At 36.3% G+C, this 26,160-nt stretch overlaps 1 protein-coding gene across 1 annotated transcript in view; it reads left to right on the plus strand.

Annotated features, from left to right (window-relative positions):
* The window catches only part of LOC132161117 (carboxyl-terminal PDZ ligand of neuronal nitric oxide synthase protein-like), a 100,803-nt gene that overhangs the window by 21,825 nt on the left and 52,818 nt on the right, over window positions 1-26,160 (plus strand). Inside the window, exons 3-4 of the mRNA XM_059570927.1 lie at window positions 19,187-19,279; window positions 22,080-22,138. Coding sequence (XP_059426910.1) covers window positions 19,187-19,279; window positions 22,080-22,138 — 152 coding nt within the window. The remainder of the gene's footprint in view (window positions 1-19,186; window positions 19,280-22,079; window positions 22,139-26,160) is intronic.

Genomic DNA, 26,160 nt, shown 5'->3' on the forward strand with positions numbered 1-26,160 from the left:
CAAATATTTGTAGTCCGCCAAACCACATGATGATGACACCTGAATGTTAGATACTCTTCATACAAATGTTTATATTCCATACAGAAATGAACCCTCTGGTTTTTCCTCTGACAGATGTTTGTTGCTGACACTTTACTAAAATATTTAACAAGGCACTTTATAAGAAATCACTCTCCATCCATTCTAAATGACACCATTTTGATGTTGGTTTACATCTCCAGGAGTGCTCTGTGGAGAAAAAAAAAGTAGCTTTTGGAGAATTTTTTTACATGAAGAAAAGTTATTTGATTTGACTTGGACTTTTTTCCTCTTTTCCATGTTTTGGCTTCATTCCATTATTGATTTTGAAATGATGGATAATAAACTTATTTTCTGGATACTCCTCAGCCTTTCAGCCCCAATTTGCATAGATTTTGTCAGGTTTTTTAGTCATTTTTCATAATTCAGTTGTTAAATGAAGAATTCTATAACAAAATAGAAAATTCTATTAACAGAATATGCGTTATGTGATTCATTCATACAATGATGGCTGGCACATAATGGATATGACTGTCTGGCTGTAGCTTTTGCAGATTATTGACAGCCCAAAGGAAATCTCAAAAAGAAATTTGTACGCAAACCAAAGTATTTCTCGGTTTCCATTGTCAGTTCAGATTTTAATAGCCAAACCCTTAACATGAGAGAGAAAGATTTCTTTCAAGGATTTTGTCCTGCCTTTGTGTTTCCTATGAGACCCTTTTTCTATATCTCTCTTCAAAACAGATAAGCTTGCAAGTGAGGTCAGTCAGCTTCAATTATAAAAACGCCAGTTTCTCTGAACCCAGAGGGACAGGGAATGCTGTGGTCATCAGTTTAATTCCCACAGCAGATCCCAGTGGTTTTCGTGGTTTTAAGTGTTGGATTTGATATCACAGCAGAAATGTGGAGCTGTAGCGTTGACGGGCCCTTGCTAACTTTATGAATTGCAGTAAGCAGATTGCCAATAGCCATCTGGACTCCAAACTAAAAATGGCTGTGGAGACACTCACAGCCTTTCTGCTGAAGGCCAGATTTATTTATCCTGCCTTATACCACTTAGCGATCATACAGCTGTTGTCACAATACCAATATTTCAGTATTTGACACAAAAACATTGAATTGGAAAACATACTAGGAATAATAGACAGCTGCATGTCTATTTTGAGACATAATATATGTTCTGTCTATATGGGACTGCTGTTATTGTTTAATTAAAATAATAATGGTAATAAAGAACATATATAATTTTATATATATGATAGAGCATTATCATAACATGAAGACAATAACATTTAGGAAGGAATATGCCACTAGATTATTGGTTGCGCAATAAAAAAATGCTGAAAGTGGGCACTTTCCTGAAGTGATCTCATCTGCTTTATTACATAGCAATTTTAAAATGCATAACAAAAGAATCATATGTGTTTCGTCTCCCAAATAACACTTCATCTCCCCTTCAGTGAAAATTGAAGGCACTATATATTCATGGATGCTCAAATTGAGAACTCATTCAGCTGAGGAGGTTATCTGAAGGAAGGATGATGGCCATTCTGTTTATATAGATAGCAGATGTGAGAGCAAGGTCAGTGGGAAAAAAATGGTAAGATTTCATAATTTTTAAGGCAGAGAGCATTTAAGAGATTATGCTTAGAGCAAGACTGTTTGTTCTGCACAACCATGGTCATGTTCATTACGACTCCCACACAAGGAGAAATCCCTCTGGCTCTCAAGCAGCTTTTGTTTGGCTATGCAATCAAGGGCTGTTATGCTGATCTAGGGCCTATTTAAACAATAAAAGGTCAGGTTTTGTTTATAAGAGGGATTTCATTCATATGGGTCTCATGTAAAATCTGCTAAATTATCAGGAGCGGCAAGCCACTTATGAATTTATTTTTAGTATGTTATGAATGTGAGATGTAAGCGGAAGTCGTGCACTCAATTTTGTTGCATTGCACATTGAACAGAAAAGTTAATTATCATTGGCGTATTGTCATGATTAGGGTTGGAGCGATGTCTTCAAATTTGGCATTAGATGATGTCTACAGAGAAACATCGGGGAGGACAATGACATCTGTGCGAGCAGGTAGGGGTGGTATTGGGGGAGTTGTGCCCAAATTATGAATCCTTATAAAGGAAAACGACTAATGATTCTGAACACCGTGTCTAAACCAGATGCGAGCGATGCAGTGCGAAAAAATACTATAGAACCACTGATCTATAATAGGGAGTCATTATATATAGATCAGTCAATAGAACTCTGTATAATCAGTGATGCTCTCTACACTGAATGCGGCGTGGCGTGACACCACAAATCCCTGACAGTAAACGCTGCAGCGTTCTATTAATTACGTGCTGACACAAATTTCAAGTGATTTTTGAACCGTCCCTTTGTCGAGTCCAGTGTAGACAGTCTTTAGCTGATGTGGCGCAATGCCACTTAACAACTTTTGCATCCGTTGTAAACACGGCGTAAGGAGAGATGACTGAGGACGATGGTGAATGATTTGCAGATCCTCAGTACCACTGACAAACATATAATTTTGTAAAATGTGTGGTAAGTACTGCGGCTTCATAGTATAAACAGAGTATATGTGATCGCGAATATCAAAAGTGATCGTGTATTCAAAAAGGGGCAAAGGGGTTGGGGTCATCACAATGCCGGCGCAACATTGTGATGTCTATCAACCATCGGCGATGGACGATGGTATTGTCTGTTGGCTCAACCCTAGTCATGATATGCCTGTTTGTATGCTGTTGTCCTAGTTGTTTTGTTGCTGATTTCGAACTGAATTTATTTGGTCTTATGTTATTCTCTATTTCTTACTGAAATTAAGGTTATATTTGATTGACTTGTTTCCTGATGCATTGACAAATCTGAAGTTATAATACAGATAAGATGGAAATTATTTTCATGTTCTGTCCATTAACTGTAAACAAACCGTTATCAAAGGTAAAGCTAATACGTTTGAGCTTCTGTTTACTATTTTTACATTGATATATGTTTATATGTGAATAAAAGTGTCAAAGTTTTGGTGGAATGGACTTTCACGTTTGGTGAAGGGACAGAAGTCTTAAAAAAAGTTCAAAATTAGATACTGTTTGTTTTATAAAAGAATAAAAATTAAAATGAGCCTTTTTAAATGCTATGAGTTTATGCATTACAGCTTTATGTATAATTATTAGTGGTGGGCATAGATAAATTTTTTTTAATCTAGATTAATTTCACTGTAATATTGGAATTAATCTAGATTAAAATGGCTCATTTGAATTCTGCCAAAGGCATTCAGAATATGTGTGCTACCCAAATAAAATAATGACTAAAAGTAAGTCTCTTAGAACGGGTTTCTCAAGCCAGGTGGTGCATTAGACCAGGGCCTCATCTCCTGTCTCCAAAATGCATGGCAAAATGCTTGAGAAAGCTGTAATTTAATTTCACCATGCACAAGGTGCAAACAACCTTAATCCGGTTTCACACATACTCCGTCTGCAGTGCGTATGTTTCATATTTTTTTTACGCACCCATGTTAACGGATTCCAGCGTTCACACGGTTGCGGTCCGTCTGTGCGTTCCAGGAGCGTTGCAGCAATGCAGCGATCGTTAACGTACCGAGTAGCAGACTGCAAATGCATCCTGTGTGAAAGCACAATAAGTATGAGTCCGTGCTGCTTCAGCACCACATACGAAACGCACATGGACTGCATACGCACTGCAGACGGGGTATGTGTGAAACAGGTGTGCCTCTTGTCGAGGTTTCCATTGGGGAACTTTTTAAAAAAAAAAAGTTCCTGGAAGCAAACCCGGCGGCTTCAGCTGCATCCATGTTAGCACGTCACGTTTGATGTGGTAATTTCACAGTAGGCATACACACAGGTTCGAAGACTCGTTCTCGCCCCCTACAGTGCAATTCGGTTAGGAATACATCCGCGCTAAAATATCAAGGTGAAAGTCATCATAGCACGCCTAGTATAGACCCAACTCCCAACCCAACTTTGAGAATAGATTAACGGCGATATTTTATTTTTTATCGCCCGATAAGATTCTCCCGTTAACGCAGCACGTTAACGCCAATAACGGGCCCACCACTAATAATTATAAAAAAATAAAAATAAAATATTTTAACTCAAAGGAAATCTATATGCACAATTAAATATTCATTATTAGCCTATATGATTTAAAAGAAAATAAATCAATAAACACAAATAACCCTGCACACCTGCAGGATGATCGATGGGTGCATGGGTCTAGGAAAAAACTAAAATTAACATGAAAAAAAAAAAAATCTTGCACACCATCCCCATCTTGTAAAAAGTATGAAAAATTTATTATTTTTCAAGCCAGGAAAGGGCCAATATCTCTTATAGTGCAGAGTATATTATGCATTCCTACTAATTTTGCTTTCTGCTTTGTAACATTTATTGGTCTTGCTGTTTGTTTTGAGACCCTCGCTTGTGCGTCATTATTTCTTATTCAGAATCAAGAAATAGTGGGGAACTTGATTCACTCATAGTTCATTAAACAGTCATTTCAGTTTCCTGTGGTCTTAGAAGATTCATCTTGTTTTTCTCACAGAAGTAGTGAATCACAGCACTGCGGCTAAATATCATCTCTGCCTACCTGTCAGAGACTGTTTCTCTGGTTTTCCTTACAGGAAGGCATGTGAGGGCTTCGGTACTTCCTCTTGCCACGTATATTCAACTTTCCACAGGTTTATTCAGAGGCTTTGCCAGCCCTTTGTTTTCAGCAGTGACAGCAATCAATTTTTCCAGCACAAAACGGTGCACAAAGTGCCCTTAAATTACTGCATTCTGTTTAGTTTATTTGTAAACAATGCTTCTCTGCATTTTTGGCTTGTTTCACTAAAGACAGAACCCTCATGATGCCAAAATATTTGTGTGTGTGTGTAACAGACTGGCAGTTAGTGTTTGCTTTCAACCTATGTTCATTATGAGAATTGTTTACTCTCAATAATGACCTCCCCACCACGCAAATATGCATTTACTCTGTTCTTTATTTTTCTGTTAATTACCACAGTTGACTCACTGCTATATTGAAAGTAATGGTAGCAAATGCTTCCTTCAAAGAGTATGGAAAGCATTGGTGCTTTTAAAGGAGCCCAACTTTTTTAAAACTATAAATTAAGAGAAAAAACTTATCTGAACTCTCTGAGAAGCTGCTTCTCAAAAACATATTTGACTTACCAGCCTGTCTAATTGGCTAGTCAGTTACTGTGCCTGCCATAACATGGCCACAGCAGGCGCAGTGATATTACGCAGTCCCTGAAAATAGTTCCCAGCAACTCCTCTATTGCTGCTAGTGTTGTCACGGTACCAAAATTTCAGTATTCGGTACCGATACCAGTGAAAATCCACGGTTCTCGGTACCAATTTCGGTACCAAAGCAAAACACAAAAATATGCTAATTAAAAAAAAATAACTTTTTATCACTAAAAATAAAAGCAATGACATTCTTTATACTTATTTACAATTGTGTTTAAAGTTCTTCTACAAGTAATATAATTATGAAAAACAGTAAACAAGTTTCACCCAAATTTAATTTGTCTTTTAATTTATGAAATTTAAACACATTTTATTTTTGGTAAATAAAGGGGATTTGCTATTAAAATTAAAACATGGAAGAAATATTGTGTGATTTAATTTTTAATTAACAGTAGTAGCAGTATCACATACATTTTACAAAATAATAGTAATATTTCTAGCACAATGCCTTTTATGTAAAATTGAATTTGTAATGAATGCATATTTGTCATTTTAACTGAACTTAAAACTGGTGGTGATGCTTAAGATATTTTTGTTCATTGAGGGTTACTGTAAAAAAAAAATAGTAATATCATAATAATTATTATTAAAAGATAATAATACTACCAATTCTACTACCATACTAACAATATACAATGCACTATGGATTGATGAGCTGCTGGTTCATGAATATTAATCACGTTGTCTGCGTTCGGTCGAACTGATTTGCTGAAATCAAAACAGGGACGGTAATAGATGAGCGCCAGCCAATGAAATTGCCATTTCCGCATTAGCTCCGCCCACTACCGGAGAAACCGTCATATCTTCTTCTTGTTCGAAAAATGTGAATAATTCTAAATGAACTCCATTATTTTGACAGGAGAAGACAACAAAGAATATAGTTTACATGTAGCATGTCGATTCAGCGTGGTAAGACTCTCGCTCTCTCTATTTGCATGTGTGAGAAACAGAGCTATCAGCAAAGCGACGGCGAGTCGTGCTCCTTCACACAGAGTTTACAGTTCGGCAAATATCATAGACAGTAAAAGAGGCAAATACAGGTGTACTGTGCATCCATTGAGATGAATTGAAAAGTACAGATTGCTTGATGGAGAGAGAACTCTGAAGCGCTCAGTGTTCAGCGAGTGAAAATCTGCGCCAATCTTATAATAGCCTCGATCACACACACACTGGCGAGTAAAATCTAAGAATTTATTAGCCAATGGCTAACAATAGACATAATTTAGTCACCCAGAGTAAAATTTATTCACAAATGCGAGTCATTTACTCGCAATGTAGAGGCTGTTTTTATGGTTTTCCGTGGATACCTTTAAATTGACACTGGTTTTACTCAAATGAAACGGTAAAATGCTTGTGAAGTGACTCAGAACAGTTCTGGTGATGTTGTTTGTGTATTTATGTCCTCATTATTGCAAGCGTCATGCGCTTCAGTCTATGTAGTAAACAAGCCATTCATTCACACACACACACAGAGATATGCACGCAGAACATGCAGGATTAAGATTTCAATCAACTTTGGCGGCTTAACATTTACAGATACTGGTCCTTAAGGGGGATTTGATTAATTTATGCTAACTTTGACAAATTCCGTGACTGTCCATATTAAAATGTAATTTTCTTTTTCATGACTGGATTTTGAGATTCCATCCGCGTTTTCTGCTTCGCGGAAATCATAGCGCTGTATGCATCCAGAACCGGGTTTGAACGGGTCCTCGGTACCACCGGTACTTACAGAAACCTGGTACCGTGACACTTTAATTTTTTTAGTACCGACTTGGTACCGAAGTTCCGGGTCTTTTGACAACACTAATTGCTGCAACTACAAACTAGCTGGGGACTATTTTCAGGCACTGTGTGATATCACTGCGCCTGCTGCGGCCATGTTACGGCAGCACAGTCCCTTGATTATTACGCCGGAATTGAAGTTATAGTTCCTAATCATATCGGATTTTTTAAATATTTTCTGTTGGTCTTAGTACATGATATAAATACAGAAGAGTCAAGTTTTAAATAGGAAAAATATCGAAACTCTTTGGTCATTTTTAAATGCGGTGCTTCTAGTCTAACAGGATTCAATTATGTATGCTAAGCTATGCTAAAAGTGCTATCCCCAGACCCAGAGATCAGCTGAATGGTAAAACTCAATTTATTAACTCTGGAGGAGTTGTAGAATGAGCCTATTTCCAAAAAAGTTATAGTATATATATATATATATATATATATATATATATATATATATATATATATATATATATATATATATATATATAAATTGTATTTTCTTGTAAAATAGACTTGAATAAGTTTTTTACAAATTTATAAAAGTATTTTTTATGGTGTTGACTATGCTGACCCAATCCTAGTTTACATAACCACTGCGATTAAATGTAATTAGAGCTAAAATATGTATATATAAAAATTATTTCAATAATGCTAGTATTGCTGAATTACTCACTTTGTGCTTTAAATTGAAGTCCTGCTTTGTCAATTCCAGAATGTGTGCATGAAGATAATTTTAATACGTAAAAACCCTCTGTTTAGTTTAGTAGTGCAGTTACTTAATAGCAAGGCCAAACTGATTTCTTTGATTACGTTTGGCGCTTAGCTCTCAAGCACAGATTCATCTTAGATGTTTTGGATTGCTTCTTAAATGGCATTTGTCTACAGTGATGAAATGGGCAAAATGAAATGAGAGTGAGGTGTTTTCCGCCCGTTAAGCTTTGAGAAATGGGCTTTTGTTTGTAGGTCAGCCTGCCATTGCTCGTGTAATGAAACAAGCATTTACCTGTAAGTTCCAGCTGTGGAGCAAGCCTGTTCTTGATTTTATCTCAGTGTCATCTCCGTGAGTCTCTGACAGTGGTGAGAGGGAGAAAAAGAGAAAAGTATGGATGTGAAGAGGCTGTATTCCCCATTGGGCTTTTATACTGAGAGCCTCTTCACAGCCAGTCTAATTATAATGTTCAGACTCATTGTGTCATTGTGCCCCATTCTGCTCGCATTCAGGGGAAAGTAGCTATGAGCCAGAAGCCATCAAATCAAAAAATAATAATTTTGTAGCATAGAAAGTTAAATTTAGTATCATGTAATTTATTCTAAAGTGGTTCAGTGTATCAATTTCTGCTTTTCATTTTACTTAGATGTTATTGTCTCTTCATTTCAGAATGTAATGAAATCAGATCTTTTGTGACGTTCAGAACTGAATCTTTTCAAATCCATGAAACTTGGTTTACTCCAGATGAAATAAACTGATTTTGTTTCCCATATCTCACAGTTAATGCTAGAGCAAAGGTTGTTTACTCTGGGATAATATTTCAAGATCAATTTATTTTAAACAATTTACTGTCCTTCTGGACGCCTTGAGGATATCTTTATCGGTTGCTATGGGAACGCCATCCTTGATAGTATCTTGTGTAGCCTTGGACACTGAATGAATCTAAATGTTGATTCAGAGCATATCCATATCTTTTGATATCATGGAAAAGTTTTTCCTCAGCAGTGGCAGTGAAGTGTAGGTGTCGTATATCATCTGGATATTGATTCAAGATTAGATTTGTGACAGATTTATTTTTTTTTGTCTGCGTAAACTTCCAAGACGGATGTGCTTCTCTCCAGCAGGGTCTGTCTGTTCTGAGCCTTTTTTTTACTTCTCTCTTGAGCCTCTACTTTTTGATAAGCTGCAGAAATTGTCACCAAGATCCACCATGTCTGATGATTAATGCTGACACATTGTCTGTCTCATTGTGCTGCTGGAAGATTGCAGATACGGACGGGCCTGTGACTCACTCGCTCTCTAGAATGCAAAACTCTATCAAAAGAGGTGTGGTAAAGAGCCTCACGATAGAACGTCGTGACTTTTGTAACCCTGGAAAGTACAGAGTGCATTGATTTCTCTTCTTTCCTTCCAGGAACTGTAGGAGTGACATTGGTGGAAATGTTGTTATAATGTAGCCTGTCTGAATTAGCCTTTACATCACACAATAGCACACATTTTTTAGGCATCTATAACATCCTTGACCATCTGTTATAATGAATAGATTGAAGCCCTTAATACAAAGTATTCTCATTGACATTCGCATATTTATTTCTTTATTTTTTTGGATAATACACAAATTATTTACCTTATGTAATATTCTGGACTTATACTATATTTACAGTGTTGTATAATTTTATGGTTTTGTTAATTTATTACAAAATAGGAAGTTTCAATGGTTTTTAGGGAATTTAAAATTACTTGGCACACCTTAAATTAGTAAATATTAATAAGTGTAGTTAATAATATTACATATTCATTTCTTGTTTATTTCATGTTTATACTCATTTGACAGTAAAGCACTAAGCTTTATTTTGGATAGCTTACAAAATATATTTTATTAAAGGTCCCATGGCATGAAAATTTCACTTTGAGGTTTTTTAACATTAATATGAGTTCCCCTAGCCTGTCTATGGTCCCCCAGTGGCTAGAAATTTTGATAGGTGTAAACCGAGCCCTCGTTTCTCGTTGAGAAAACGAGAGCTCAGACTGGCCGATCTGGAATCTTCCTCATATGTCGTCATATGGGGAAAGTTTACCTCCCCTTCCTCTGCTTTGCCCGCCCAAACATTTATTTAATTCAGTCGCAATGTCAGCAAAGGCTTTACAAACAGACTTTTATGATATGGATTCGACAGCACCGCCACAAACAGTGAGTAACAGTGTTCATTAATGCCTGATCTGTGATTTCTGATGTGTAGCTAATTATTTAAGTTCACACAGACTTTCTTTCTAAATCGTTTAATACTGTTTATGCATCAGTGAATCAAGCCAGTGACTAAAAGATCAACTTCAAATTGTTTCTCTTAGTAGCATAGCATGTAACAAATCTGTTATTTAAATTGTAATTAAACTACAGAGAGCGATTAAAGAAGCTCCCTTTATTTTGTTCGGAGCTGTCAATCACACATCACGAGTATATCTGCACACTTGCCCAAACTGCTGTTATCATGAATGATGCTGTTATGCTGCACAACGGAGCTCTTACTGTATTCATGTCGATATTGTGTATGCTGTTAGTTGTGGTGAAAGCATTTTGTGAGAGAAAACACGTTGCAATGGCGAGATCACTGCATTCACGCGATAAACAGACTCTGTGTACTCAATGCTCATCACTGCAGCCTTTCATGTGATGGGAAAAGATCTAAAAAATAATGCTATAATCAACACTTCCACGATTCGTTAATCTCGACAGCTGTAATAGTAAAAAAAACCTAGTAAAAGTATTTTTAGAGGGGTTGCACATGTAATACACATTTCGAATGCAAAGATGTCAGCCAATCACAACAGTTGTCGTTTTCTCGGAGTCTCACAGCAGACACGCCCCTTCAAACAGAGCATTCAAGCCAGAGGGCTAAAATCAGGATATAAAAATGCCTTTTATTTCTAAATTTTAATTGTAAAAATCATACTAACAATATAAGTACTCCTCAGGAAACATTAAAAAAGCATTTAAAAAAAGAAAATAATCCACGTCATGGGACCTTTAACAACAGTAACGTGCAAAATCATTTATTTTTATTTTTTTGTAGAAAATATATATATTCTACTATTATTAAATGTACCATTACTCTCCTAGTCTTATGAAATTTACCAAAGAGTGATTCAGTGACAAGTGAAAACAAGTGACCATTTTGTTGCAGTCTTTAGCCCTTAAACTGATCAAATTTACATTAAAGACCTTTACAGAATATTCATATTTCCAATAAATGCTGTTCTTTTGAGTTTTCTATTCACAACCTTGAAAAATATATATCATGGTTTCCACAAAAAAAATATTACGCAGCTGTTGGCATTGATAGAAATTGTGCTTGAGCACCAAATCATCATATTAGAATGATTTCTGAAAAGTGATGTGAAACTGTTTTTAAATTTTAAACACGTCATTTCATAACAGACGTAACTGGAAGAATTGACAACCTGTGAGTCAGATGTTGTTTCACAAGATGCTCTAAAGGATTCAGTTTATTCATTCAGTGAAGGATTCGTCAGACTGGTTTAAACCAGTAACAATTGAGTGTGTGAGTCATTTTGAATTGCTTATTAAAAGAATCAACTCATAAAAGTAATTTCCTTTGAAAATTAGATCAAACTGATCATGCTTTAAAATATGATTCTTCCTGCTGTAGACTTTTGCAGTTTTATGAACAAGAGCAAAACTTTTCTTTGTAAATTGTATAAAAAAAATTGTTTCAACAGAAATTGATTCGACTGCAGCAATTTATGAACAAATTGATTGATGAAAGCGGTCTGCAAACTTCTGAGGAGTTGTGTGCCTGCTGAGCAACTGCCATTGAGATGAACCGAAATGTCAAAGAGTGGCCTTCACTAGATGTGATTCCCATGCATGGTGCAAAAACTAATAGTTTATCAAATTCATTATTGACTTGATCAAATTTTAGTTGATTAGTTGATGATGCATTGTCTGGCGACAAGACAGAAATAAAGTGCCACCTATGATGAAGGGTGTCATTTATGATGGATCACCCTACCTCTCAGGGTGGCTCAATAATCAACCCATAATCTTACATGTTAAGATAGAAAGAAAGAATGAATGAATGTGTCAGATTTAGTAGTGTAATAAAGGAAGTCTTTGCCCCAGCCTGTGTACGTTCATGTAGCTGTCACGAGTGACCCAGGATTTGTAGATTGCTGCCAGTGTATCCCACTGAATCCCCTGATCCCAGGAGGGTTACTAAAATCCTAATCTAGCCTCAACAGCGCGTGAATGTCATTCTGTTGAAAGATGCCATTTCTCAAAGGCGACCAACATAGGATATTGTGAATGCTGTTGCAATGAGCAAAACGAGCCTGACATTTTAAAGGTGCATTGTAGATCAAATGAATGGCTTCTGCTCTGTAAGTTGTGCATTATTTTCATCACCCCATAGCTGAAGAATCGCGTCCTTGGTGTCTGTGAAGTGTATAATAGATAATAGCGACTATGATCCCTTACTTTTTATAGCAGAATCAGCTTGACTTCTGGGATATAGGCCTAATGGGATCTGTAGTGTGCTTGGCATATTATTTAGTCAATCTGTAAGTGTAAACCATAATAAACATTGGCTACTTGAATCACCTTTTTTGTCTGAGGAGCAATTCTTTATTCGAAAGATAAAGATACGATTTTTTTGTGTAGCCCATTTCACAAGTCAGACTTTTGCAGTGCGATGAGTAATTAAAGACAGTTCATTAAAGAATTTAGTCCTCAGACATATTCATTCTATTATTATGTTGGCTTGGCAAAGCCAACATACTGTTATGCTATTTAAACTTCCCCTTCTTATTATTTTTCTGAGACTAAAAATTCTAAACGTATCTCCTCCTAGGGCTTTAAAGCCACAAGCCCCAAACTCGGCAGACACCTGCGGGATAGAGCGGTGGTGTGTGCTATATCTTTTCAGACTGATCAGACTTAAAGTTTTTTTTTAATTAATTTTTTAATGTAAAAATACATTACCCATAGACTTACATTGTCTGAGAAAAATTGCGCCCCTACAGTTGCAATACCCGGGAGAGATTAAGGGGAGGAGTCGGGTTTCGTTTCACTTTTAAACCGGTTAAAAATACAAGTAAATAATACAATTTCCCTCAAACTGACAAGCTAAACCAACATATCTGATTATTACAGGGGTCAGGGCTCATTAATAATTGATTTCTGGGCAGAGAGCAGTCAGAAAGACGAGAGAAGAATCACGGCTGGTCAGCTCAGGCATTGTCTCCACGGAGCTCACAACGAGTGAATTTATTCTTATTTAAGACCTTTTAAAATTAAATTATATCGGCGATTGCACGAAATCTACCCATTAGAACACACCAAGAGCTAAATTCAGATGTTTCTGAACTGTTTAAAGTAATAACATGATATTCGCGGCAGCCAACTGGCCGCGAGCTCGCGATGTATTCTCTGAACACTTGAAGTCCACATAGAGAATTTACAGCCTTTCACATTAAAACACTGCAGCGAAACGGCACAAAACAATTAGAAGAATATATTATACACATGAAAATGAGTGTTTATATGTGCTTGTGAGATTTTCTCTGTCAGACTGAAAGTCACATAGATTGATCGGCGCTGCACAACATGGTAAGTCATTTATATATTTTTTTTAAGAGCTTCTTAAAATACAATATTACTCCGAATGCACACAATCCACCCATTAGAACACAACAAGAGCAAAATCCAGGGTTTTTTGAGCCGTGTATGTGTGCAAAATGCAATATTTGACATCGCGAAGGAAAAAAAAAGTCACATGACAGCCGCGTTTCGGGGCGAGATCGGACAAATAAATACACATTTCATTCACACTGACAAGCTAAACCAACATATGTTATTATTACCGGGTCAGATCTCATTAATAAATTATGTCTCTGGCCAAAGAACAGAGAGAAAGACGAGAGAGAAATGAGCGCTTCATCAGCCAGCCCAGTTATCACTACGAGCTCAGAATAAAAGCATTTTTATATTTTTTAAGAGCTTACAAAAATAATATCACAGCGAATGCACTAATCCACCCATTAGAACACAACAAGAGCAGATTTCAGGTGTTTTTGAGCTGTTTATGTGTGTAAAATAAAAATTTAATTTGACAGCGTGATACAGCTTATGAATACTGGAAGGAAAAAAAGTCACGACAGTCTTTTAAAACCCTCTGGAGTCGATTAACGCATATACGCGTTTGAGTCATTTTCTCCTGATATACCCGAAAATTACTTAAATTACACTTTCAGTTTTAATCGTACAGATAAGAGCAATACATCAATCGAATCTGTAAAGGGTCTACTTTTTTGGATACAAACATAACAAAACTTTGTGCACTTATAAAATAAAGATAACAAACAAGGTGTGCTGTCTGCAGCCTTTGTCTGCGCTGATCTTCATTCACAAACACGTCATTAAAATGAACTGTAACTCCATGAATACTCAACGAAGAGACATGAGAGAGATATCTATAGAAAGCTTGAAATATCTACTTTTAAACTAAACAAGTGCTGTATTAAAGTAATTCTGTGATAAAGTAATCCATATCAAAACAACGCGATGTCCTTTTTTCACGTCTCCCTTCATTATATCTAATGTGTGTGGAAGGCCAAGAGGGTCAAATACACGTGAATTTTAACGTCAACAACACGTTAAATACGTGTATTTCACGCGTAGACAACACGTATTTAACTCGTGTTGTTTACACGTGAAAAATCAGCGCGTATTTAACATGTATTTCACATGTTAAATACACGTTAAATACACGTGAAATACACGTGAAGTACGCATTAAAAATCAGTTTGAACGGGTTAATGTCATTGGCTGCTGAAGACTTGGGTCAAACCACTTCTATGAGCTTAGAGGGGTGTACCATTCATAGACAGGCAACCATCATTTAACATGCTATAGATCAGCTTATTCAGCCTTATTATTTAGTCTTTTTTCTTTTCTTTTTTTGTATAGCCTATAGAAATAATATATTTAAGTTTCAGTTTTATGAAATATTTATTTTTTAATAAATATAAATTAAAATTTTGTGGTGATAGTATAAAGTTTATAAAAGGTACAGTATTTTGTAATGAAACAGGACTTTTTGTTTAGCTCTTGACTCGCCGAAGTATACTATATATAGTGTCCCTTCTTTAATTTTTCAGTACTGTGTGATAACTTAAATATGTTGTTAGTACTATTAAAATAAGATCAAATTGAATGGTATTTAGGAGATTATAGTTTTTGCATGACTTATTTCGCATTCAGCTAGACAACCCTGTCCTTGCTGTTATCATAGCCTATGCTTTTTATTAAAAAGGAAAACAGCAAGGGACCATGGAAAACGACCGTTGCAGGTGTATTTTGTTATGGTATTATTATTATTTTTTTTTTTTTGAAACTCAAGAATGTTGGGCACACAAGTACTGTGGCTCTTTTGCCACATGGCCAAGATGCCAAGCCAACATCAAAGTTAGTTCACTAACTTTTAATTCTAGTTAACACTAGTGTTTCCCAGAAAAATCCTGAGAAAAATGTATCATGGCATCCACAACTGTTGATGATAATAAGGGATGATTCTGCATATTAGAGTGATTTCTTAAGGATCGTGTGACACTGAAGACTGAAGTGGCTGCAATTGTACAAACCTCAAAGTAATAAATAGATTTTTTAAATACTAAACTCTTTTACTGCATTTTTGATTAAATAAATGCAACAATGGTGAGCTTGAGATTCCTTTCAAAAACCAAAAAAAAGTTGTGTACAATATATCACTTCACACAATCATTGAAATACATATTATGAAATGTTAATTTATTTTACCAGGCCTAAAAGACACGGAAAGTCTTTCTGGTTTCACAAAAATGATCAATCTAATAAAAGTTGCACACAGGCTGTCGTTATGTCCAATTTCTTTTACAACTGTGTCTAATAATCCCTTAGTGAACAATGTTATAACAAGTGTCTAGGAAGGTGTATCTGTATCTGTGGGACTAGGTATCTTTTAAACTGCATGGTGTCGTATCAACAAACTGCTTCATTTTGTAAAGTCTTAGAGATTACTCTGGTTACATCAGGTCAATTCAGTTCTTTTAGTGAAGGATTCGTTGTTTGTGCATTTGAACAATTTATTAAAAGTATATGTTCATAAATCATACTACTGGTGGTGCTGTGCTTATATTTCATCTCTCAAATGATTTAGGATTCGTATTCTTGCTTGTTGCATTTTTGGTCCATTGATGGTTCAGTACAGGGATCACTGGCATATTTGATTAAATTTTGTATGATATAGATTTTTTTGTCTCCGTTCTCCTAGTAAAACATTCGGTTTTGGCTCTGAAGGCATTCTGTAAGCATGGTTCGATTTCTCATCTGGTTGTTTGAACTTTTCTGTGACCTTGTAGGTTCAGCTTAGAAAGGAATTCAAGACGAGCTCTATGCTCCTCATTGTTTGACTTTGAGTATGCACATTTTTTAACTTCGTTCTGTTTTCAACACCGGTGTAAAGTTTTTGCCATGCCTAATATGCACATCTAGAGCAAATTTAGTTCTTTCTTCAGTATTTAGGCATAGTACACAAGATTATTTTCAAGTAAACATTGCAGAGTTAAACACCAGTCATATTTTTTTTTTGGTCTGTTTGTTTGTATGGTCAGAACCTGAAAAGGAAAGTTGTATCACAAAAGTTGTTTTAGGCAGGGTCTAGTGAAATGGTTTTATCTTTTGGTTTAATCTTTAATCCATACATCTCTTACAGACTGCAGTGTCTGTATCTTCTTTGACCTCAGTGTATCAAGATAAAATTTCACTCGACACCTGCTGAGAGACGAGAAATGGGCTCCAGGTGGCTGAAAGAAACTCAATTAAAATGAGACAAACAGGAAGGCATTACTGCAGAGTGGGAGTAAAAATGGAAAAGAGCGATAAACGTGCCGTCACCTGATAAGTATTAACACCTAGGTGCATGTGGCAGGCTTTACAGCTTGTTTTGTTTTATTTTTATTTTTTATTTAGGCTATATTTTTTATGTTGTGCTGAGCATTCAATTATTGAATAACGATAATTAAGTAAGGGTGGGGAATTCTATCTACATAATGACATTGCAGCTTTAGCTTGTTTACTGCTAATAATCATCCTTGCTCTTGTACATATTTTTAACTGGTCAGGATGCTCTCGATTTGCACAGCGGTAAAAGTTCACCAGGATGGCTGAAGACAGCTGGTTTGTCTTCAGTGTCCTGAAGAAGAAGGGGCGCTTGTGAGCCTTCTTGACCAGGCTGGATGTGTTTGTGGTCCAGGACAGGTCCTCCATGATGGTGGTTCCCAGGAACTTGAAGCTGGAGACACGTTCAACAACCGTCCCGTTTAACATTTAACATTTATTCATTTAGCTGACGCTTTTATCCAAAGCGACAATTGTCAGACTTACAAATATATATGTCAGAGGTTGCACGCCTCTGGAGCAACTAGGGGTTAAGTGTCTTGCTCAGGGACACATTGGTGTCTCACAGTGGATTCGAACCTGAGTCTCTCACACCAAAGGCATGTTTCTTATCCACTGCGCCAACACCACCCCGTTAATGTCGATGGGTTCATGCGTTCTTCCTACCTTCTTCCTGAAGTCCACAATGAGCTCCTTTGTCTCGCAATGTTAAGGAGCAGGTTGATTTCTGCACACCATGCGGCCAGGTGCTGTACCTCCTCCCTGTAGGCAGTCTCATCATTGTCTCTCATGAGGCCAATTACTGAGGTGTCATCTGCAAACTTAATGATGGAGTTGGATCCATGCACAGGCTTGCAGTCGTGGGTGTAGAGGGAGTAGAGGAATGGGTTCAGCACACAGCCCTGTTGTACGCCGGTGTTGAGTATGATGGTGGTGGAGCAGGTGTGGCCTGATCTAACATGCTGAGGTCTGTTGGTCAGAAAGTCCATAATCCAGTTGCAGAGGGAGGTGTTAATATCCATGTCTTCAAGTTTTGTGGTCAGCTTGGAGGGAATGACAGTGTTAAATGCTGAGCTGAAGTCAACAAACAACATCTGTACATATGTGTTGTTATTGTGTGAGTACAGAGTGCAGTACTGTGCATACTGCATTCTCTGTGTTCCTCTTGCTACGGTAGGCAAATTGGTGTGGGTCCAGTGTGTGTCGGAGGCAGTTCTTGAGGTGTGCTAGGACCAGTCCCTCAAAGCACTTCATAACGATGGGTGTGAGTGCTACAGGGCGGTAGTCATTCAGGCACATCAGGGAGGAGTGTTTTGGTACTGGCACAATGGATGTGGACTTAAAGCATGTTGGCACAGTTGCTTGGGTGAGGGACAGGTTGAAAATGTCTGTGAAGACCCCTGCAAGCTGTGCTGCACATTCCCTAAGCACACAACCAGGAATGCCGTCCAGGGCAGCAGCCTTGCGTGCGTTGATCCGGCTCAATCCAGTGTGGACATCTGTGTAGGTGATATTGTATTTGATCTAATTTATTTAACACTGAATCTTGCATCTTGGTTTAAACATGTTGCATCTTTGTGTCAACAGTGGCTGGTCTGAATTGTGGTTTGCCAAAACATCCCAAAATGGGTCATAGAATCCACTTATTCCTTTAATGTCTTTAGGCAGGGAGATGCATAAAAAGAAAACTTTCTCCTTATTTTCTAACATAAGCTAGTGAACAAACAAGTTGCAGAGCAGCTAAAAGGATTTTGCTGTGGTGGTATTGATGGTGTAAAGATTTCAGCATGTTGTTTTGAAGGATGTTCAGCTCAAATTTGACGTTCTGTGTATTAATTAAGGCCCAATGGCAACTTGGTGTACTTTTTACCGATATTGTGTGTCCCTATGAATTTGTGTACTGTTCATGAGTAGGAATGAAAAATGAGAAAACTCTGCTCTGGAGACTCTTGTTTACTTGTCTAAGAGTGTTTGCTCACAGTTGTTTGTACCGAAACCCTCATCCATACATCTCTGAGCAGGCTAATGCCTCTCTGAATAGCACAAGAGCATTGCATACATCACAAAGTTAACTCAGAGCTGGGAGAAAGCCATTTACTAGAGAACTCGATTCTATCCAAATGCACTTCAAAGGCTTTGCTGTTCACTTTCCGATTTCCACACTGTTGATAAGCGCTTGGCTTATTTAAAAGTTCCAATCTTGCATTTCATTTGTCGAAATGTTAATGGCATTTGAGCTCGTTCTCTGCAAGGGCATATACGCCAATTTAAAAAAGGGTGAAGTTATTGATGTTTGCAGAGGACGGACCACATGATTTCTATTTAAATGGGGTCTTGGATTGAATTTAATTAATAGAAGTATCCTTGGGTGTCTTGGAAGGGTGGAAAAATAATTACTCTGATATTTCTTCCCATAATGATCTCTATCTTTTCTCTCCTCTTTACAGTATGAATTTAAAGTGAAGAATATCAAAAAAAAGAAAGTCAACATCATCGTGTCTGTGGACGGGGTGAAAGTAGCGCTGCGGAAGAAGAAAAAGGTAAAGGAAAATGTTCTAGTTTAAAGGTGACTTATCATGAAAATCTGACTTTTCCAGGTTTTAAGTACTATAATCAGGTCCCCGGTGCATCTACCAACCAAGGAAACGTGAAAAAGATTAAACCAGTAACTTTGTTTTGGTAAGCCTTTTTCTGAAAGCATCTGAAAAAAATTTGCACGTCTGATTTCGCTCATTTGGTGACATTGCAAAGGGATCTCATTATAATATTACTGCCCCTTAACCCTCTGGAGTCGATTAACGCGTATACGCGTTATGAGGCATTTTCTCCTGATAACCCCCCGAAAAGAACTTAAATTACACTTTCAGTTTTGATCGTACAGATAAGAGCAATACATCTATCGAATCTGTAAAGGGTCTACTTTTTTTGTATACAGACACAATAACAACAAAACTTTGTGCATTTATAAAATAAAGATAACAAACTGTCTGTGTGCTGTCTGCAGCCTTTGTCTGCTCTGATCTTCTTTTAGTCACGCGTCATTAAAATGAACTGTAACTCAGTGAATACTCAACGAAGAGACATGAGAGAGAGATCTATAGAAAGCTTGACATGTCTGCTTTTAAACTAAATAAGTGCTGCCGAAAACAAATATTCTTTGATAAAGTAATCCATATGAAAACAATGCGATGTCCGTTTTTCATGTCTCCCTTCTATATCTTTTAATGTGACCATGCCCCCGCGCTTAACACGCTATTCAGATTCTAATGTTTAACTGAAACGCGCGGCTTGAATATGCCCACACAACAGAAGACAATGCAGCAAGACTTTTCTTCAAGTTCTTTTATTTTACTGTTTGCTTCGCGATGAGAGGAATTATACATAATTCGCCCCGAAAAGATGTGATGTGGTTGAGGTATTGATATTTGGATTTCCTCAGAAAAAAAGAATGAAGCACTTTATTCAGCAGAGATCATAAACATGAGTAAGTCACTTTTCATTTATTTATATACTGTACTTGTACTAGTTTTCACATAACGTGTCACCATTTTACTAGTTAGACTTTTTCCAAAGACTTTTTCCAAACTATAATTCCTGACTAATTGTATAATCAAGTGAAACATTATGAAGTTTCGATAACAATATACAATACTATACCATTCAAAAGCTTGATGTAAATAATATAAATGTAACAAATAAATGTAACTGTAACAAATGTAACAAACAATGCTGTTCTTTCAATTTATCCCCCCCAAAAAAACCTGAAAAAATATTCTCAGCTCTTTTCAACATTAATAATAATAATAATAATGATTGAAGGATTTCTGAAGGATTGTGTGACTGGAGTATGTTTGAAAGTCAGCTTTGATTGTTTCTAATAAACTGTTTAACTGCACTCGCAAGTGGATATTAAATTAGGTTGTGGGGTAATTAAATATATTCTAAATAAACTGCAAACATAAAATTATATACATTTATTTTGTCCTCGCATTCTTTCTCGTAACTCCTCCCTCTCAGTGACACAGCCGACTGAATGGCTCATTATGCAGCTCATTATGCAGGCCTTTGTCTTCTCACAATCACAATGATATTCATGATAGTTGATGCCTACTCGCATATGACTTTTACCAACAAAAAGTGTCTTAGAAAATTTAAATCAATATATTGTTTTCTGTGAGTGAGTAAACAAGATGATTTTCACATAATTTGGAAAGAAAATGCTAGGCTACAAGCTCCAGTTCTCAAAAGTCCCGGGAACCAATGTTCTGTATTTGTTTTATGGCCTTATTCAAGTGATTTAACAGTTTTAGTTTTTCACTAACCACTCATTTTTTTTCTCAAAAACACAATAATGTACATACATGCTGCTCACATATTATTAAAGCCCAGTTTGTGCTGATTACAGTGAGATTAGACTTTAGCCATTTAGATGTTTCTAAGATAAAAGCGCAAAATTTATTTGTTTTTTCATTCATGCATGCTTATTTTTAATTTATTAATTTATTTTTATTTATAAATGTATTCATTAATTTTTTTCTTATTCCTTTAACACAAATGTTACCATTTAGCAGCACAAAGATGCTACAAAATTCAGTTATTACAGGCAAATAATTTTTTTGTATGAAGTATGTTGTTTGCAATAGTTTGCAAAACTGAACGTTTGTTGTTATGCTGCATTAAGCTTTATGCTTATAAAATACTTTTTTAATGCACAAAGGTTTTGTACATAAAATGCACTATGAAATTTATATCAGTGTTTTCTTGTGTTTGAGACTATAGAGAACTTTTTAATGATCTATAATTGGCTTTTATGAATGAAAATACTGTCATAAATTGTTTTATTGGGCTGTAGTAGAAATTGATTCATTTTAAGTGTTAACTTCCAATATGAACATATTACATAATGTATCTAGAGGCATGTTGATTCAGTGTCCATTTTCCATTGTTGGTCTGCTTAGATTCTTGTTTTTAGTAACAAAAACTGTAGGTCATAGTTCAGATAAGAATAAAAAAAAATCACAGCACTGCTCTGCTGTGTTCACCATTTGGCAAGACACTTTGACTTAAGGTGGTTTACAGGATGGTTTGTCCTTTAGCAAGATGCTAAGCTCAAAGTTAATGGATACAGTCAGTCCCTGCAATTTCTGCATCTTAAGTTGCCTCGTGCTGTTCATTTAAACATAAATTATTGATTTACACAGGTGCTTTATCTCTTGGTTTAATTTGGAGCTGGAACTTACATGAGAAAAATTGATAGAGCAAGCTTCTGCCTCAGATATATTATCATATTTTAAAGCATGGCTTGTGGTGGACTGAAGTGATCACTTTTATTTCCTGCAGAAAAAAGAATGGACCTGGGATGAAAGCAAGATGATGGTGATGCAAGACCCAATATACAGGTGAGGAGCTTCATAAAACATCTCTTTTATTTTAACTGCATTCAGCACTTGACCAATGTAGCTGTCAGTCCTGAAAGTAAGTGAGTAATGCTCTGAGTCAGCTATCAATGGGAGGCTTTCAGTGGGAAAGGAGAACAAAAGGATCGTGTCATGTTTGCCCCTAAACTGTGTACCTAAATATATCACCTTCACACTCACAATGGCAGCGTTCACAGACAGCGTTTAAGACTGACAACCATTTTAGTAGCGAATATGTGTCTCAGATTGTCTGTACAACAGCCTGTTATGATCAAATTATGTCTGAATGGATGGGTAACTGAAGTCAATCTCCTCCTCTAACTTGAAAGTAATGACCATAATAATAGAAGGCAAGGGTATTTTGATTCTTTTAGTGTTGGTGTTTTTTCCCCTCTTTTGAGTTTTTATTTACATAGAGATTCATGTCAGTTGTTTCCCCTGCATTTAGCACCATAATCACACTGTAAAAATCTGTGAATATTTAAATAGTCATGAGTAATTTCATATTTATTTTAGATTAGATCTATAAAATATCTGTACCTAAAATATCTATTTGTAAAATGAAGATCTCCGCTTCATTTTCTTATTTAGCACCCCAAAACAAGGTAGAAAACCATATTTTACAATTTCAGTTTCAATTTAAACATGGCTATGTGTAATTCCTTAAACTTAAAATATCTATCATAAATATCTGTATCTAAAATATATGTTTGTAAAATAAAGATCTCAAATTGTGATCTTTACATAACAATAGTTTTCTCCACCTTCCATCTTGTTTTTGCTATTTTGCTTGGATTTCCTTCTCAGCCCAAGCAACATTTTGTCTTGCTCTACAAACCCATAAAAATCCTATTCTCGTTCATCTCATAACCTAAGAGAGATGGCTTCCTTAAAGGGATAGATCACCCAGCAGTGAAAATTGTCATTTACAAACACATCTTCAAAACTGAAATTACGGTATTTTTTATATTGTTTCCGTCCCTCCAGTTTAAATCCAGGTTACCAAAATATTAAAGCTTATAAAGCCACTGTAAAACAAATGTAAATTATTTGAGTGGTTGAGTTCAAGTCTCAGGAAGAGATATGATTTTTTTAATGGTACAGTTTATAAGATGAACAAATTTAATGATTTTATTTACATCTCAATAATGATGAAAATAAATGACATATTTTACTCTGAACATAGACCACAAGAAAAGAACCCACAAAGCAAACAAAACTCTCTCACTAAATTTGATTGTGACCGCTGAGTCATTTGAGTTTCAAAAAAAGTGCTTTCATAACTGAGCTCTATATGAACATAATTAGTTTAGCGCTCCAAACGGTACAGAAAAAAATATTTTGCTGCTGTGTGAATGTGGCCAATGTGATTTTGCGGTTACTAATGTTTTGTTTTCAGGCTATAATTCTCCATTGAACTCAGACTAGTTTGCAGCAACCTATGTCACCCCGCACAGATGAGTCCTTCTTGAAGTCTGTGATTATCTTTGGTATTTCTCTACAATATGAGACATGCAATGACTGGCTCTCAAATGCCACACATGCCTAACCACTGTCCATGTGAAACATTTCATATAATAATACAAGAAGTCAAACAAACCCAAACGACATGCAAAGTCAGATCAACATACAGTATTTGACTTCAAATTGTAAAAAAGGCTTCAGTTGCTAACCAGAACAATTTAATAAATGAGACTTAGAGATTTAATTGCACTCTATTTCATTTAAGTAATTACACAGTGGGAGGCTCAATTAACACTGGGATTAGTCTTTTCATTATGCAAATTAGGACATCCAGTGTTTTGCAGTTTGGAAAAAATCTATGAACATTGCACAATCTATTCATTGTATTGCAGCGCATTGAATGCAATCTTATAGTAATGCATTCAGGAATCTCTCAAGGAGAATCGAAGTGATTTTTGCAGCGCAGATCAGTGTGCGTGCTGTTTGCCGACTATGTCTGTCAAAGCCCGGATCATGAGATGTTGTGGTTAGAGTTCAAATCTTTGGATTAGTCAAAAGAAAGCAATGGTCTGAGACCATGTGGTGGCTGTCGTACAGCTGGGACAGCAGACAAGGTCACTGTTACCTTACAGCCATTTCATAAATATCCATTGACTCTGTTCCTCTAAGCCTAGATGAGGAGGATACAGGACCCAATTTACCAGTCGCTGACAGACTTAATGAAAAATGTCATCAGTATTAATCTTCGCTTGCACTTACGCCCTGGTACTAAGCATCCGGCTGATTCAAAGCTGGTGGGAACAACTGCATTGTCACAAAAACTACACCCAATGCTAACCACAGGACCTTAGACTTTAAGTGAAAAGATGATGAGGAGCATGTTTTAAATCTCTAAACTGCTTTAAACATGACTGGTCCACAACCCATGACCTGATGGCTGATATACAATCTCTTTTTTTTTGTATCCACAATACTGCAGCCACCTGCACTACAAGTATTTTATCAAGGATTTTTACTTTTGACTTTTTTGGTAATTACTTTATGCATTTGGCAGATGAGCGACTTTACAATGCTTATTCATTCCCTGGGAATCAAACCCATGACTTTAGTGTTGCTATCACAAGTCTCTACTTCTTGAGCTACAAGAATGCCTGTTCAAGATGCTGGTTTTGCTTCACTAGTCTGCTTAATGAGCAGATGTTAAACATAAGTCTGGAATATTAAGACATGCAATATTTTTGTTCATCAACGCTTCATCTTTCCTGGATCACAGTGTTGGGTTTGGTCCAGTACAATAGCCAACATCTACATCAGCACTGCTGCAAAAGCCCCAGAATGCTTCATCTCCCAGGCAACATGTGAGCACATCGTCTCCATTAGAATATGAAAAGCTTTCTCCATCGTCCTTGCTCAAGGGTAAGCGTGTGAGCACATGTGCAATGTGTTTGTGTTTGTTTGTGTGTTGAGGACACACAAACCATTAGTGGTGTTTTATGAATACACTCCCATTAGTGCCAGAGTATCCACACAAGCAGCCGGTAATACATGATGCCGTGATTAAAACTAACTCGATCATGATGGATACCTCACATACTGGCATCTTCAAGGTTTCCAGAATTGGCAGGCATGCATTACTCCCAAGTGCATCTCTCTTACTGCTGATTGCGTGCAGGCTCTCTTATTGTGTAGAAATATGGTTTTAGGAGATGTTTGGCAAGATAGATATGATTGTTCGTCCAGATCCTCACATTCCTTTTGCAAATATCATTGGTGAAATACTTTGCACAGTCCCCATAAGATGCGAAATACATTACTGAATGTACTAGACGAAAAGCACATAATCTCAAGATAATAAATAATGAGTGGCTGCTTTTTGTACCTACAGGCTCTGATCAATGTGTTTATTGAGTCTACCGCTTTGAAATATTCACCTAATCCATAAAGTGTGTGTGTGTGTGTGGCTAATTGCCGGCTGAAAGAATAGACCAGCATATGAATCAGGTCACCCATCTTAATCATACATAAGAATCTGGCTGATCAGAACAAAAAGGACTACATTCACTGTTTTTATAGCAAACACTGAGGACTGCATGGAGAGTGCAGCAGGATTTTATGTGATGTCAAGGTTTTTGTCAAGTTTGCATTCCTTTGGAGTTGCAGATGGAAATTTCATATCTTGCTCCATGTACAATTTAACCAACCCTCAATATAATTCAGGTCTCAACATAGCAAAAATGTAAAACCATTGTTTGCCTTTATACTATACTATATATACTATTATATTCACAGCTATCACTCTATATACTAATTTCTTGTTATTAAATATTATTATATAATAAACCATGATTTTGTTTTTATAACTATTCAAAGAAGTTGAATTGTTAATTTATTACTTGACTGTCACTCAAGATCAATTTAATGTATACTTGCTGAATAAAAGTATTAATCGCATCTCTTTTATATAACTTATTATTGTTATTATTAGTAATATTTTGAAAATATTATGCCATGGTGAGGGAAAATAGTGTTAACAATAAGTA

This window comes from Carassius carassius, chromosome 17 (genome assembly GCF_963082965.1).
Source record: "Carassius carassius chromosome 17, fCarCar2.1, whole genome shotgun sequence".
Lineage (NCBI taxonomy): Eukaryota > Metazoa > Chordata > Actinopteri > Cypriniformes > Cyprinidae > Carassius > Carassius carassius.